At 40.5% G+C, this 17,683-nt stretch overlaps 1 protein-coding gene across 1 annotated transcript in view; it reads left to right on the forward strand.

The window, feature by feature from the left end:
- LOC120986031 (collagen alpha-1(VII) chain-like) overlaps positions 1-17,683 on the forward strand; it is a 570,823-nt gene that overhangs the window by 119,816 nt on the left and 433,324 nt on the right. The window contains exons 24-25 of the mRNA XM_040414311.1: positions 4,713-4,856; positions 13,227-13,414. Of these exons, the coding sequence (XP_040270245.1) occupies positions 4,713-4,856; positions 13,227-13,414 (332 nt within the window). The remainder of the gene's footprint in view (positions 1-4,712; positions 4,857-13,226; positions 13,415-17,683) is intronic.

The raw sequence follows: 17,683 nt of genomic DNA on the forward strand, positions 1-17,683 counted from the left end.
TGCCCCATATAGTAATTTTCCCCACACTGTCCCCATACAGTAATTTCCCCCACACTGCTCTATATAGTAATTTCCCCCACACTGCTCCATATAGTAATTTTCCCCACACTGCTCCATATAGTAATTTTCCCCACACTGCCCCCATATAGTAATTTCCCCCACACTGCTACCATATAGTAATTTCCCCACACTGCTACCATATAGTAATTTCCCCAACACTGCCCCCATATAGTAATTTCCCCCACACTGCCCCCATATAGTAATTTCCCCCACACTGCTCCATACAGTAATTTCCCCCACACACTGCCCCCATATATTAATTTTCTCCACACTGCCCCCATATATTAATTTTCTCCACACTGCGCCATATAGTAATTTTCCCCACACTGTCCCCATACAGTAATTTCCCCCACACTGCTCCATACGGTAATTTCCCCCACACACTGCCCCATATAGTAATTTCCCCCACACTGCCACCATATAGTAATTTCCTTCACACTGCCACCATATAGTAATTTTCCCCACACTGTCCCCATATAGTAATTTCCCCCACACTGCCACCATATAGTAATTTTCCCCACACTGTCCCCATACAGTAATTTCCTCCACACTGCCACCATATAGTAATTTCCCCCACACTGCCACCATATAGTAATTTCCCCCACACTGCCCCATACAGTAATTTCCCCTACACCGCCACCATATAGTAATTTCCCCCACACTGCCACCATATAGTAATTTCCCCCACCATGCCCCATATAGTAATTTCCCCCACACTGCCACCATATAGTAATTTCCCCCACCATGCCCCATATAGTAATTTCCCCTACACCGCCACCATATAGTAATTTCCCCCACACTGCCACCATACAGTAATTTCCCCACACTGCCACCATATAGTAATTTCCCCCACACTGCCACCATATATTAATTTTCTCCACACTGTCCCCATATAGTAATTTCCCCCACACTGCCACCATATATTAATTTCCCCCACACTGCCACCATATATTAATTTTCCCCACACTGTCCCCATACAGTAATTTCCCCCACACTGCTCCATACAGTAATTTCCCACACACACTGCCCCATATAGTAATTTCCCCCACACTGCCTCATATAGTAATTTTCCCCACACTGCCACCATATAGTAATTTCCCCCACACTGCCACCATATAGTAATTTCCCCCACACTGCCACCATATAGTAATTTCCTTCACACTGCCACCATATAGTAATTTCCCCCACACTGTCCCATATATTAATTTTCCCCACACTGCCCCTATATAGTAATTTTCCCCACACTGCCCCATACAGTAGTTTCCCCCACCCTGCCCCATATAGTAATTTCCCCCACACTGCCACCATATAGTAATTTCCCCCACACTGCCACCATATAGTAATTTCCCCCACACTGCCCCCATATAGTAATTTCCCCCACACTGCCCCCATATAGTAATTTCCTCCACACTGCCCCCAGATAGTAATTTCCCCCACACTGCCCCCATATAGTAATTTCCCCCACACTGCCCCCATATAGTAATTTCCCCCACACTGCCCCATATAGTAATTTCCCCCACACTACCCCATATAGTAATTTTACCCACGTTACCCCATATAGTAATTTCCCCCACACTGCCCTCATATTGTAATTTGCCCCCACGTAATCATTTGCACCTAATGTCCCTGCAGTAATATGTCCTCCTCTGCCCCCCAAAGTTGGCACACACACAAAAATAAAAATAAATAAATGCTAATACTTACCTGTGTCCGGGATGGTAAGTAAGGCACGCGTACATCAAAGCCCTGGGCCTCGGCACAGACGTGCGATGACGTCATTACGCAAGCCTGCGCCGGGCTTTTACTACCACATAGGCCTTAGGCCTACTAGGCCTGAAGCCTATGGCGGTGATCGGCGGCGGGGCAGGGAACTATATGCCCCTGTGCCCTGCTGCTGCGAACACCCCTATTATAATCCACCATTGCTGCAGACATTCTTCCCTCACCCTCCGTCTCGACTTAGTAGTGAGGAGGGAAGTCAGTTGCAGCATGTGAAGTGGGGGGGGCAGTGATTAACGGAGCACAGTGAATTTAAGGTCGTATAAGCAGGCTGCAGCTGCTAAGTGTAGGGAAAATCTAGAACAGCTGCAGCCCTTCCCTGCTTCCTGATCTGTTTCTGCTTGACATCACTAGATACTGAGTTCTCAGTCCTGTACACTTCTTTGATAGCACAGCACGGCATGCGCATCACGTGTTCTGCTACTTGCTGAGCAGCGAAGATGATTAGTGCGCATGCTCTTGCTGAAGCCAAAGATGCCTCCTCATCTGGGTGTAGTGATATCAACAACGCATGCACACTAATTTTCTTTGCTGCTTGGCAAACTGCAGAAGACATGGTATGCACGCTGTGTTAGCGAACAAGTGTGCAAATGCGAGAACTCAGCGTCTAGCGCTGTCAATCTAAGGGGGGGGGGGTGTCTTTGAAGAATTGGAGGAGTCTATATTGAGCACCAGGGGCGTCGTTAGAGAAGTGCTCAAACCACATAAACCCACCTCTTGGTGCTCCAATAGATTATTTACATAAAAGTAAAAATGAGATAAAAGTCAAGTATCGCTTTACTCGTCATCAACCCTACAGGCTATATGCCTGGTTTAATACGGTTGATACTGGTGAGAGCCTCTTTAACCGTTGTCCTAAAACTTAAATTTTATTATTGTAATCAACATTAAAAAGATGTTACTATGCCTCCATTAAAAACAATCTGAGTCATATTCTGGCATAATATCTGAAAAAAATGTAAAATTAAACCAGTTTGGGTATTTTACCCTCTTTTTTTGAATCAGGGAATTTCAATGTGAAATAATAAAAAGAATGAAGAAAAAGAATGAACAGTATAATTAATCAATAAAACAATAATGAATGGTATAATAAGTTTGCTGAACTTTAGACATTGAAGGAGCCAGGTATATAATATATGTATACTATATGGACTAATGTACTTGGAGATACCTCTTAATCATTAACCCTCGCTGAAGGCTCAGAGACCTGCGACAAGTTCCGTTACAGTCTTGCCTGTGGGAAGGCTTTATAGGAACATAGTGAATCTAGGCTGCAGTGTTAAATCATTTCAGTCTATAGGATAAGTGATCAAGCGATCACATGTTCAAGTCCCCTAGTAGGACTTAAATTAAACTAAAAAAAAAGTGTAAATAAGTGTGAAAGAAAGTTTTAAAAAATATGAAAAAATAAAAAAATTCTAATCAGCTCTCTGTCCTAAAAATAAAATAAAAATAAAGTACAATCAGCGCATGCGCAGTTCTGATCTCAGGGCAGGTTATCCAGGCATCAGATCAGTGGGGATTATTGGCCTTATCAATCATTGTGGTAGAGGGAGTAGCAACAGGGGAGAGGAGAGCAAGAGATGAAGCAGTGCTTTGAGGGGGTAGCGCAGCCCCTCCAAGTACCTCATTAGCATATTTATAAAAGCATGAATTTCTCTGCAGTGGAACATCTAATTACAGCAAGAGAGAGGTCATTACACTCACCACGATAAACCTTACCAGGCAGTATGTCTGGTTTAGGCTACTTTCACACTAGTATTTTTACTGGATCCGGCAGGATTCAGCAAAAATGCTTTCGTTACTGATAATACAACATCTGCATCCGTTATGAACGAATCTGGTTGTATTATCTTTAACATAGCCAAGACGGATCCGTCATGAACTCCATTGAAAGTCAATGGAGGACGGATCTGTTTTCTATTGTGGCACATTTTGCCAGAGAAAACAGATCCGTCCCCATTGACTTACATTGGGGGTCATGCCGGATCCGTCTTGCTCCGCATCCCAGGACGGAAAGCAAACTACAATATGTTGCGGTTTGCTCTCCAGTATGGGAATGCAACTAAATGGAACGGAATGCAATGAATCGGGACAAAACTGAAGCGTTTTTTTCCGGTATTGAGACCCTATGATGGATCTCAATATTGGAAAACTAAAACGCTAGTGTGAAAGTAGCCTTAATAGGGTTGATTATGTTGAACAGATGTTCTTTAAGGAGTTTGTATGGATAAAATATACTGTAGGTAGGGTTTGGACAACCCTGAATAGAATAATGTCAGTATAATCATCGTGAAGTGAAGCTAGTATAAGAGATTTGTAATATCATTCTCTCTTTACTCCCATCACAGCAAATGTGTAGCATAAGTTAGGACAATGTGCAGGATGGAGTTGGGACAATGGGAACCATTTACATGATAAGACGAGCGCCATCTTAATGAGTTGAATAAGATTAAAGCACATCGGTCTGAATTACTAAGGCACCATAAACACCAACAATATGTGATACATAGAAAATAACTCTTATTTTATACATTTATTTATTCCTCTCTGTTGATTCATTGACTGCAAAATCCCCATCTTGCTTTTAATGGAGTAGCATTTTTTTTTAACAGTAATTTCAATTTAAGTTTTAGGACTCTTTAGGACTTTATGGCTGTGGTTTTGCAGTGATTGATGTGGTAATACTGCACAGTTTAGTACTTGTTACTGTGGAGGGGTAAACCTGAATTGTTCGGTACAGATTTTTTTTAATCACAGTTACCTCATAAGCATTAAAAAATTATGTATTTACCTATAAATATCTATATAATATATATATATATAATATGCATAATACAATAATATATAAATAGTCTATAAATGTTGTTAAGGTCGAGGCATTGGACACGTTCTAAAGGAGATGTTTCAAGTATCTCAAGGAATGAGGCCTTCGTCTCCTCATGTGATGGTGTTGGTGACTGATGGACGATCACAGGATAATGTGATGCAGCCTTCAAGAGTGGCCCATGCCTTAGGTAATGTCATTTTTATTTTACATGGTGATCTAAATCAATTATTTGACATGATAAATAAAATCCATCATTGCCAAGTCTTCAAGTTCCGAATTTATTTTATTAATATACATTCAATTTGTATAGATGTGTAGGAGTTGTCTGTTTGGGCAGTCCCTACTTGTTAGAAAGCTCCTTTTGCCGGGGACTCCCAGTGATCAGCTGTAATCTGTGGCGAAACCTTAAAGTAAACATGCAACATGTGGTACCTTTTAAGAAACTCATATTCACCTGAACCCTGCTGCTCTGTTCCAGCAACCTAGCTCCCTTCAGTGGTCTTCTGGTCCTTATACTGAAAACTTCTGGATCAACAAGGTCATATATGCTGCTGCAGCCTATGACTGGTCTCAGTGGTGACGTGTCCCCAAATGTCATGTCACTGCTGGGTCACGTGCAACTTGGAGATATATTACCACTGAGGCCTATTATTGGCTGCAGTGGCATAAATGTCCCCATCATCCAGAAGTTTACAAAATGGGGACTGTTAAAGGTATCCAGAGAGCTGGAACAAGGTGGCAGGGAACAGGCGAGTATCAGTTTTCAAGAGGTACAACACACTGCAGAGGTCTATTAAAAAAGGCCAAAAAGCTGGACAACCCCTTTAAGCATTACATTGTGCCCATTCAAATAAATGGGTTGTCTTTGAAATGCTGGACAGGACAGAAGTGATGTCTATTTTTACCTCTCTCCAATCTGGCCAAGGCGTGAGAATTATGAACAGACGATCCCCATATATTAAAAAGATAAAGGATGGCTCACCTCTGGCTCAAGATGGCAAGGTGCACCAAACAGATGTCGTACCCTAGTCACCAAAAAACAATTGTAAAATAGAAAGAATGGGCACTCTTATATCTGGTTCACAAGGTTAGCAAAGTGACACTAATTTATTAATAACAATTCATAAATATATACAAATAGTCACCATACACAAATATATTGTATGTCCTAAACAGAACTTTACCCTAAAAATGCTGCAATATAAAATATCAGATAAAATATATCGGTCCACTGATATAGCTAATAGATGAGGATGTGGGCCTGTTAGTCCGGCCAAAATTAACCAGACTGCATAGGAATTAGCGGACTATCTGTCCTCTGTTAGTTATAGCAGTAACTGATACCGAGTCGTTCTCCAAACAAAAGAATAAAAAATGGTTATAAACCAACGTGTATATGTGTGAAAATCAAATGTTAGCAAGATGATAAATCAATAATAATAGTGATAAAAAAATAAAAAAAAATTCCATAGAGTGAAAATTCCTGTGAAGTAAATATATGGCTCAATATAGCAGTGCTCAAATCATTAAAGTGTTAAATGCCTATGTAAAAGCGTAAAGTGTCGCTGGAGATTCGGCAATAATAGTAGACAGTTAGTCTCACTGGTGATTATATTCCTAAAGACCAGTCTTTCTGTTATATCACAGATCTCCTAGGAATCGGCTTTATATAACAATGTTCAATCGATACAGTTCATAGGAGTGCACTATATTTCACAAAGTTGCGGTCCAGCAAAATAGCTAGTTGAGCGAACTTTGAATTCCAAAGCGGCAGTGCAGTGTAGATAAGTTGATTATGCAGCGGTACATATAACTAGAGCAGTCTTTGATTCGTTACTCACGTACAGTCCTGCAAGTCCCACCGTGGCGTCCCACGTGGTGTAGATTCAGGGTAAGCTTTCCCTCTGGGCAGCAAGTTGAAAAGCTGCCTTACTGCTGGGTAGAAGTACTGTGCAAACAGGTCTTGCAATTTTGCAAATCCGGCTGTGAGTGAAAGCACTTGCTCTCTCACGCTGCAAATTCACATTAGGTTCCCTTAACCACTTCCCATCTGGGCCCTTTGCCCTCTTCCTGACCAGGCCAAATTTTGCAAAACTGACATATCTCACTTTATGTGGTAATAACTTTGGCACGCCTTTATTTATCCAAGTCATTCAGAGATTGTTTTCTCGTGACACATTGTACTTCACGATAGTCATAAATTTGAATCAAAATATTTCACCTTTATTTATGAAAAAATCCCAAATTTACCCAAAAATTTGAAAAATTCGCAATTTTCTAAATTTCAATTTCTCTGCTTTTAAAACAGAAAGTGATACCTCATAAAATATTTATTATTTAACATTCCCCATATGTCAACTTTATGTTGGCATCATTTTAGAAATGTCATTTTATTTTTTTAGGACGTTAGAAGGCTTAGAAGTTTAGAAGGAATTCTTCAAATTTTTACGAAAATTGCCAAAATCCACTTTATAAGGACCAGTTCAGGTCTGAAGTCACTTTGTGGGGCCTACATAGTGGATACCCCCATAAATGACCCCATTGTAGAAACTACACCCCTCAAGGTATTCAAAACCGATTTTACAAACTTTGTTAACTCTTTAGGCGTTCCACAAGAATTAAAGGAAAATGGAGATCAAATTTTTAAATTTCACTTTTTTGGCAGATTTTCCATTTGAATCAATTTTTTTCTTTAACACATCGATGGTTAACAGCCAAACAAAACTCAATATTTATTACCCAGATTCTGCGGTTTACAGAAACACCCCACATGTGGTCATAAACTGCTGTATGGGCACACGGCAGGGCGCAGAAGAAAAGGAACTCCACATGGTTTTTAGATGCCATGTTCCATTTGAAGCCCCCTGATGCACCCTTACAGTAGAAACTCCCAAGAAGTGACCCCATTTTGGAAACTAGGGGATAAGGTGCCAGTTTTATTAGTACTATTTTTGGGTACATATGATTTTTTGATCATTCATTATAACACTTTATGGGGCAAGGTGACCAAAAAATTGGTTGTTTTAGCACAGTTTCTATTTATTTATTTTTACAGCGTTCACCTGAGGGGTTCAGTCAAGTGACATTTTTATAGAGCAGATTGTTACGGACGTGGCGATACCTAATATGTATACTTTTTCTCATTTATTAAAGTTTTACACAATAATAGCATTTTTGAAACAAAAAAATTATGTTTTAATGTGTCCATGTTCTGAGAGCTATAGTTTTTTTATTTTTTGAGAGATTTTCTTATGTAGGGGCTCATTTTTTGCGGGATGAGGTGACGGTTTTATTGGTACTATTTTGTGGGACATACGCATTTTTGATCACTTGGTGTTACACCTTTTGTGATGCAAGGTGACAAAAATTGCTTGTTTTGACACAGTTTTTTTTTTTTTTTTTTTACGGTGTTCACCCGAGGGGTTAGGTCATGTGATATTTTTATAGAGCTGGTTTTTACGGACGCGGCAATACCTAATATGTATACTTTGTTTTATTTGTTTCACTTTAACACAATAATAGCATTTTTGTAACCAAAAAAATGATGTTTTAGTGTCTCCATGTTCTAAGAGCTATAGTTTTTTTTATTTTTTGAGAGATTTTCTTATGTAGGGGCTCATTTTTTGCGGGATGAGGTGACGGTTTTATTGGTACTATTTTGTGGGACATACGCGTTTTTGATCAGTTGGTGTTGCACCTTTTGTGATGCAAGGTGACAAAAATTGCTTGTTTTGACACAGTTTTTTTTTTTTTTTTTTTACGGTGTTCACCCGAGGGGTTAGGTCATGTGATATTTTTATAGAGCTGGTTTATACGGACGCGGCGATACCTAATATGTATACTTTTTTTTATTTTTTCTATTTTTATCTTTTTTTTTTCATTCCTTACTTGGGGACTTTTTTTTTTTACATGTGAAACTTTTTTTTATTTTTTTATTTTCAGCCTTTTATTTTTATTTTTTTTATTTTACACTTTTCGTCCCCCATAAGGTCATACAAGACCTCTGGGGGACATTTACTTCACTTTTTTTTTTTTTTTTCACAGTTGATTTCTCCTGTAACTGGGGCTGACATAGTAGCCCCAGTTACAGGACAAATGCACCCCTATAGAGGCTGTACAGCAGCAATCCAGCGCTGTACAGCCTCACAGCAGGGCTGATCGAGGTCTCTGAGAGACCTCACACAGCTCCTGCACACTCCGGTCACGGCGGTAACATGACCGCCGGGCCGGAACAGGAAGCGCACATCGCTTCCTTCTCTGCAGACACAGCGCTCGGTGAGCGCTGTGTCTGCAGCGATCGTGAAGGCAGGGACACCTGGGAACTGTCCCTGCCTTGTCTTAGGGTTGCCCTGCTGTCACTGACAGCGGGCAACCCGATCAGCAGCTGCACGATTAGCGTGCAGCTGCTATTTCTGACAGGACGTTTTAAAACGTGCTGTCAGAAATAGACGTCCACCCATAGGACGTTTATAGTCTATGGGCGGACGTGAGGCGGTTAATTGGAATAGGTGTTCCACCTGTCTTGGTCAGCATAGGTGGTTCAATCTCACCCGTCACTCGCTGCACTGTGTCCAAAAGGCCGCGGTTTAATTCTCCTTAGGAAGCGCTTCCTTAGTCCAACAGATATATCAAACTGTTATAGTTGAAAAGGCCGGTTTTTTGTCAGTCCAATTCCTCCACGCCAGACGCGTTTCGAAGGTTATCCTCCTTCTTCCTCAGTGGCTCTATTGGAACTGACTAACTTGCCGGCTATTTATTCATTTTCACAGCCATAGGGACTCTATAATAAACCCGAAATGGATCTAAAAGGATCTGGATTTCACAGATACCATTTTCATGTGTTGCGGTATACATGCGATTACTCTGCGGTTTTTTATGCATACATGCGTTTTTTGTAATATGTGATCGTGAGACCATCAGAGACATTAGTCATGTCTAATTTTTGTTCTAACTGGTTGCATTTTATTCTTATACAGATAATTAGATCAAATGACATGATATCTCACTTAACATTAACCATTCTCCAAGCCATATTTCTGCATATAAAATAGAATAAATCGGATCTAGTATAGTCTATGGGTTGGGGTCTCTTAGCATTTAGCATTCCTTAGCTAATTTGTCTATCAGCAGATATATATAATTCAGTTAGGTTGTAATACTGAATTCAATTATTAAAAAAAAAATTTAAAAGTTTTTGGTTAAAATATATTTATTTATTAATGAATTAAAAATATATGTTAAGAATAGATTAAATGTTAGGGGTTATCTGTAATAATTTAAAAAAATAAATAAAAATATATTGTTGTCAATGCAACCCTCTTCTCCCACTCTTCACACACTGATAGCAACACCGCAGGAGAAATGCTAGCACAGGCTTCCAGTATCCGTAGTTTCAGGTGCTGCACATCTCGTATCTTCACAGCATAGACAATTGCCTTCAGATGATACGAGATGTGCAGCACCTGAAACTACGGATACTGGAAGCCTGTGCTAGCATTTCTCCTGCGGTGTTGCTACTAGTGTGTGAAGAGTGGGAGAAAAGGGTTGCATTGACAATCCAACACAATGGGCAGCACATTGAACACATTTTGTAAGTGGTCAGAAACTTGTAAATAACTCATGAAAGAATAAAGTTACGTTAAAACCAAGCACACCATTGTTTTTCTTGTGAAATTCCCAATAAGTTTGATGTGTCAAATGACCCTCTTCCTATTGAAAAAACAAAAGTTGGATTCAAAATGGCCAACTTCAAAATGGCCGCCATGGTCACCACCCATCTTGAAAAGTTTCCCCCCTCACATATACTAATGTGCCACAAACAGAAAGTTAATATCACCAACCATTCCCATTTTATTAAGGTGTATCCATATAAATGGCCCACCCTGTATATTACGCATATTTATTTATGTATAGGGACACACCCTGTAATTAAGGTTGTTGCAATATTCTGGAATATTTTACAAAATAAATATTTTTATATTTTATATTTTTATTTATTTTTTAAAATTATTACAGATAACCCCTAACATTTAATCTATTCTTAACATATATTTTTAATTCATTAATAAATAAATATATTTTAACCAAAAACTTAAAAAAAAAAATTTTAATAATTGAATTCAGTATTACAACCTAACTGAATTATATATATCTGCTGATAGACAAATTAGCTAAGGAATGCTAAATGCTAAGAGACCCCAACCCATAGACTATACTAGATCCGATTTATTCTATTTTAAATGCAGAAATATGGCTTGGAGAATGGTTAATGTTAAGTGAGATATCATGTCATTTGATCTAATTATCTATATAAGAATAAAATGCAACCAGTTAGAACAAAAATTAGACATGACTAATGTCTCTGATGGTCTCACGATCACATATTACAAAAAACGCATGTATGCATAAAAAACCGCAGAGGAATCGCATGTATACCGCAACACATGAAAATGGTATCTGTGAAATCCAGATCCTTTTAGATCCATTTCAGGTTTATTATAGAGTCCCTTGGGCTGTGAAAATGAATAAATAGCCGGCAAGTTAGTCAGTTCCAATAGAGCCACTGAGGAAGAAGGAGGATAACCTTCGAAACGCGTCTGGCGTGGAGGAATTGGACTGACAAAAAACCGGCCTTTTCAACTATAACAGTTTGATATATCTGTTGGACTAAGGAAGCGCTTCCTAAGGAGAATTAAACCGCGGCCTTTTGGACACAGTGCAGCGAGTGACGGGTGAGATTGAACCACCTATGCTGACCAAGACAGGTGGAACACCTATTCCAATTAAGGGAACCTAATGTGAATTTGCAGCGTGAGAGAGCAAGTGCTTTCACTCACAGCCGGATTTGCAAAATTGCAAGACCTGTTTGCACAGTACTTCTACCCAGCAGTAAGGCAGCTTTTCGACTTGCTGCCCAGAGGGAAAGCTTACCCTGAATCTACACCACGTGGGACGCCACGGTGGGACTTGCAGGACTGTACGTGAGTAACGAATCAAAGACTGCTCTAGTTATATGTACCGCTGCATAATCAACTTATCTACACTGCACTGCCGCTTTGGAATTCAAAGTTCGCTCAACTAGCTATTTTGCTGGACCGCAACTTTGTGAAATATAGTGCACTCCTATGAACTGTATCGATTGAACATTGTTATATAAAGCCGATTCCTAGGAGATCTGTGATATAACAGAAAGACTGGTCTTTAGGAATATAATCACCAGTGAGACTAACTGTCTACTATTATTGCCGAATCTCCAGCGACACTTTACGCTTTTACATAGGCATTTAACACTTTAATGATTTGAGCACTGCTATATTGAGCCATATATTTACTTCACAGGAATTTTCACTCTATGGAATTTTTTTTTTTTTTTTTTATCACTATTATTATTGATTTATCATCTTGCTAACATTTGATTTTCACACATATACATGTTGGTTTATAACCATTTTTTATTCTTTTGTTTGGAGAACGACTCGGTATCAGTTACTGCTATAACTAACAGAGGACAGATAGTCCGCTAATTCCTATGCAGTCTGGTTAATTTTGGCCGGACTAACAGGCCCACATCCTCATCTATTAGCTATATCAGTGGACCGATATATTTTATCTGATATTTTATATTGCAGCATTTTTAGGGTAAAGTTCTGTTTAGGACATACAATATATTTGTGTATGGTGACTATTTGTATATATTTATGAATTGTTATTAATAAATTAGTGTCACTTTGCTAACCTTGTGAACCAGATATAAGAGTGCCCATTCTTTTTATTTTACAATTGTTTTTTGATCCCCATATATTCATTTAGAATTCCCTATTTGGGTAAATGAAAATGGGTTTTCCAAACAGGATTGATAATAACTGATAATGATGTTCTTTCTTATCTATTATCTCATCTTCGCTGTTACAATATTTCACATAATGCATTATTGTTAGTGCACTTATTATGGAAATATTATGGAAATACATTCATGGACATCTTGCTATATGAACTGTGTGAAATGAAAAAGGCGTAATACAGAAGATTTGAGTCACATTTCTGTTAATCTCATGGAACAATAAAAAGCATGTACTTTACATACACACAAATGTGACACAAATCTCATTTATTTTCTAGCTATCTAAAAGAGAAGAACTGCAATCTTGAGGATGACATTAATCCATAGCGTACATCTTAAAGTGTGAAATGTTTTAAAATATTTTTCTTTACAGTATGCAAATAGGTGCATTAAGTGTACTTTTCTATTTCATCACGTAATTATACCCACACCATTTGTGAAATTATACATCTTTCCCGTTTTTTTTAGTATTTTTTTTAAAATTGCACATTTTTCTTCTTGCTGTTTAAAGTGCTATTACACGTTTGCATCTCTTGACATGATTTGACTTTCACTACATTTTCAGCTTGGTTAATCAGCTTTCTTATGATGCCATTGGAAGATCTGTGTGTAATTAAAATGGTTGTTCACTAGTTTATAATAACAATGTTCAAACACACTATTAGGGTTCAGTGAGATCTATTGAGATAATAGAGTGCTTCTTATTCCTTTTCATAGGAATCAGAATGATTGCTGTTGGAGTAGGAGCTGCAGATATGGATGAGCTGCGGGCTATAATGATGAACCGTAATTTAGAGGACATCTTTTTTGTCAGCTCCTTTGACGACTTTCCAACAATTGTACATGAGCTTATAGAGGCGATATGTGCTGAAAGTGAAAAGCCAGTAAAAATGCAGCCTGCAGAGGTAAGGCCCTAGTGTAAGATACTGTCCTCATTAGGGTGTTTCAACATGGCGAAAAATACACATTGGAATTGGAAAAATCTGACATGCCGCGGAATCCTTGGCAGAAATCGGAGACTTACCCTTTGATTTCAGCAGCTGATTTGAAATTTGAATGCTGCAGATCCGACCACGGATTAACCCCATTCAATTAAACTAATCCACATGCGGACACTTGACATGTTTTCCACATCCATAACATTTCCATTATATTTGAGAGAGGTTGAAGAAGAATTATGCAAAAGTTTAAATTAAAATAATATGCAAAATATGCTACTTTACCACCATAGTATGGCATAATTTATGCATTCAGTACACTACCAAAACTGACAGCTCAACAGTGAAATCTAGTATCCTTAGGCCTCATGCACATGAATGTATTTTGTTTCCGTGTCCGTTCCAATTTTTTGTGTGGATAGAATGCAGACCAATTCATTTCAATGGTTCCTCAAAAAATTCGGACAGCACACTGTGTGCTGTCCGCATCAGTATGTTCGTTCCGTAGCCCCGCAAAAAAAAAGAACATGTCCTATTCATGTCCGTTTTAGGCATTGTTACAATGGATCCGCAAAAAAAAAAAAACGGATGGCATACGGATGTCATCCGTTTTTTTTTTGCGGATCTGCAAAACACATACGGTCGTGTGCATGTAGCCTTAAGCAATATTGCTTTTCATCTGTTCCAGAGATGGATATAATTGTCACTGATTAATTTTAAATTCCTTCTGTTTAGATTAAAGGGGTTTTCCGGGTAGTATAATATAGTTGACATATCTGCAGTATAGATCATCAGTATCAGATCAGTGGGGGTCCGAGTCCCAGCAAGCCTGCCAATCAGCTGTTTGAAAGGGACGCAGAGCTTAGATGAGCACTGTAGACTCCTCACAGTATGCCAAGCACAATGCTATAAATTGTAGTGGCTTTACTTGGTATTGCAGCCTAGGCCTATTCACTTGAATGAGACTGACCTGAAAAAAGGCTATGTTACCAATTATCGTGATGTCACTGGCCTAGGAAGAGCGCTACAGCCTCTTCTGACAGCTGATAACTGGGGGTGCCATGAGTCATCAGTAGTAATAAGTTTTTACTCTAGCAGTGTGCTTAACCACTTACCGTCACGCTAACGCCGAAAGGCGTCATTTCTGCGGCGCTCCCAGGTCACACTAACGCCAATAGGCGTCATCTCGCGTGAGCCGAGATTTCCTGTGAACGCGCGCACACAGGCGCGCGCGCTCACAGGAACGGAAGGTAAGAGAGTTGATCTCCAGCCTGCCAGCGGCGATCGTTCGCTGGCAGGCTGGAGATGTGTTTTTTTTTAACCCCTAACAGGTATATTAGACGCTGTTTTGGTAACAGCGTCTAATATACCTGCTACCTGGTCCTCTGGTGGTCCCCTTTGTTTGGATCGACCACCAGAGGACACAGGTAGCTCAGTAAAGTAGCACCAAGCACCACTACACTACACTACACCCCCCCCCCCCCCCGTCACCTATTAACCCCTTATTAGCCCCTGATCACCCCATATAGACTCCCTGATCACCCCCCTGTCATTGATTACCCCCCTGTCATTGATTACCCCCCTGTAAAGCTCCATTCAGACGTCCGCATGATTTTTACGGATCCACTGATAGATGGATCGGATCCGCAAAACGCATCCGGACGTCTGAATGAAGCCTTACAGGGGCGTGATCAATGACTGTGGTGATCACCCCATATAGACTCCCTGATCACCCCCCTGTCATTGATTACACCCCTGTCATTGATCACCCCCCTGTAAAGCTCCATTCAGACGTCCGCATGATTTTTACGGATGCACTGATAGATGGATCCGATCCGCAAAACGCATCCGGACGTCTGAATGAAGCCTTACAGGGGCATGATCAATGACTGTGGTGATCACCCCATATAGACTCCCTGATCACCCCCCTGTAAAGCTCCATTCAGATGTTTGCATGATTTTTACGGATGCACTGATAGATGGATCCGATCCGCAAAACGCATCCGGACGTCTGAATGAAGCCTTACAGGGGCATGATCAATGACTGTGGTGATCACCCCATATAGACTCCCTGATCACCCCCCTGTAAAGCTCCATTCAGATGTCCGCATGATTTTTACGGATGCACTGATAGATGGATCCGATCCGCAAAACGCATCCGGACGTCTGAATGAAGCCTTACAGGGGCATGATCAATGACTGTGGTGATCACCCCATATAGACTCCCTGATCACCCCCCTGTAAAGCTCCATTCAGATGTCCGCATGATTTTTACGGATGCACTGATAGATGGATCGGATCCGCAAAACGCATCCGGACGTCTGAATGAAGCCTTACAGGGGCATGATCAATGACTGTGGTGATCACCCCCCTGTCATTGATTACCCCCCTGTAAAGCTCCATTCAGATGTCCGCATGATTTTTACGGATGCACTGATAGATGGATAGGATCCGCAAAACGCATCCGGACGTCTGAATGAAGCCTTACAGGGGCGTGATCAATGACTGTGGTGATCACCCCATATAGACTCCCTGATCACCCCCCTGTCATTGATTACCCCCCTGTCATTGATTACCCCCCTGTAAAGCTCCATTCAGACGTCCGCATGATTTTTACGGATCCACTGATAGATGGATCGGATCCGCAAAACGCATCCGGACGTCTGAATGAAGCCTTACAGGCGCGTGATCAATGACTGTGGTGATCACCCCATATAGACTCCCTGATCACCCCCCTGTCATTGATTACCCCCCTGTAAAGCTCCATTCAGACGTCCGCATGATTTTTACGGATCCACTGATAGATGGATCGGATCCGCAAAACGCATCCGGACGTCTGAATGAAGCCTTACAGGGGCATGATCAATGACTGTGGTGATCACCCCATATAGACTCCCTGATCACCCCCCTGTCATTGATTACCCCCCTGTAAAGCTCCATTCAGATGTCCGCATGATTTTTACGGATGCACTGATAGATGGATCGGATCCGTAAAACACATACGGACGTCTGAATGAAGCCTTACACGGGCGTGATCAATGACTGTGTGGTGATCACCCCATATAGACTCCCTGATCACCCCCCTGTCATTGATCACCCCCCTGTCATTGATCACCCCCCTGTCATTGATCACCCCCCTGTAAGGCTCCATTCAGACATTTTTTTGGCCCAAGTTAGCGGAATTATTATTTTTTTTTTCTTACAAAGTCTCATATTCCACTAACTTGTGTCAAAAAATAAAATCTCACATGAACTCACCATACCCCTCACGGAAACCAAATGCGTAAAATTTTTTAGACATTTATATTCCAGACTTCTTCTCACGCTTTAGGGCCCCTAGAATGCCAGGGCAGTATAAATACCCCACATGTGACCCCATTTCGGAAAGAAGACACCCCCAGGTATTCCGTGAGGGGCATATTGAGTCCATGAAAGATTGAAATTTTTGTCCCAAGTTAGCGGAACGGGAGACTTTGTGAGAAAAAAATTAAAAATATCAATTTCCGCTAACTTGTGCCAAAAAAAAAAAATTTCTATGAACTCGCCATGCCCCTCATTGAATACCTTGGGGTGTCTTCTTTCCAAAATGGGGTCACATGTGGGGTATTTATACTGCCCTGGCATTCTAGGGGCCCCAAAGCGTGAGAAGAAGTCTGGTATCCAAATGTCTAAAAATGCCCTCCTAAAAGGAATTTGGGCACCTTTGCGCATCTAGGCTGCAAAAAAGTGTCACACATCTGGTATCGCCGTACTCAGGAGAAGTTGGGGAATGTGTTTTGGGGTGTCATTTTACATATACCCATGCTGGGTGAGAGAAATATCTTGGTCAAATGCCAACTTTGTATAAAAAAATGGGAAAAGTTGTCTTTTGCCAAGATATTTCTCTCACCCAGCATGGGTATATGTAAAATGACACCCCAAAACACATTCCCCAACTTCTCCTGAATACGGCGATACCACATGTGTGACACTTTTTTGCAGCCTAGGTGGGCAAAGGGGCCCACATTCCAAAGAGCACCTTTAGGATTTCACAGGTCATTTACCTACTTACCACACATTAGGGCCCCTGGAAAATGCCAGGGCAGTATAACTACCCAACAAGTGACCCCATTTTGGAAAGAAGACACCCCAAGGTATTCCGTGAGGGGCATGGCGAGTTCCTAGAATTTTTTATTTTTTGTCACAAGTTAGTGGAAAATGCTGATTTTTTTTTTTTTTTTTTTTCATACAAAGTCT

The sequence above is a fragment of the Bufo bufo genome, chromosome 1 (assembly GCF_905171765.1).
Source record: "Bufo bufo chromosome 1, aBufBuf1.1, whole genome shotgun sequence".
In the NCBI taxonomy this organism is placed as follows: Eukaryota; Metazoa; Chordata; class Amphibia; order Anura; family Bufonidae; genus Bufo; species Bufo bufo.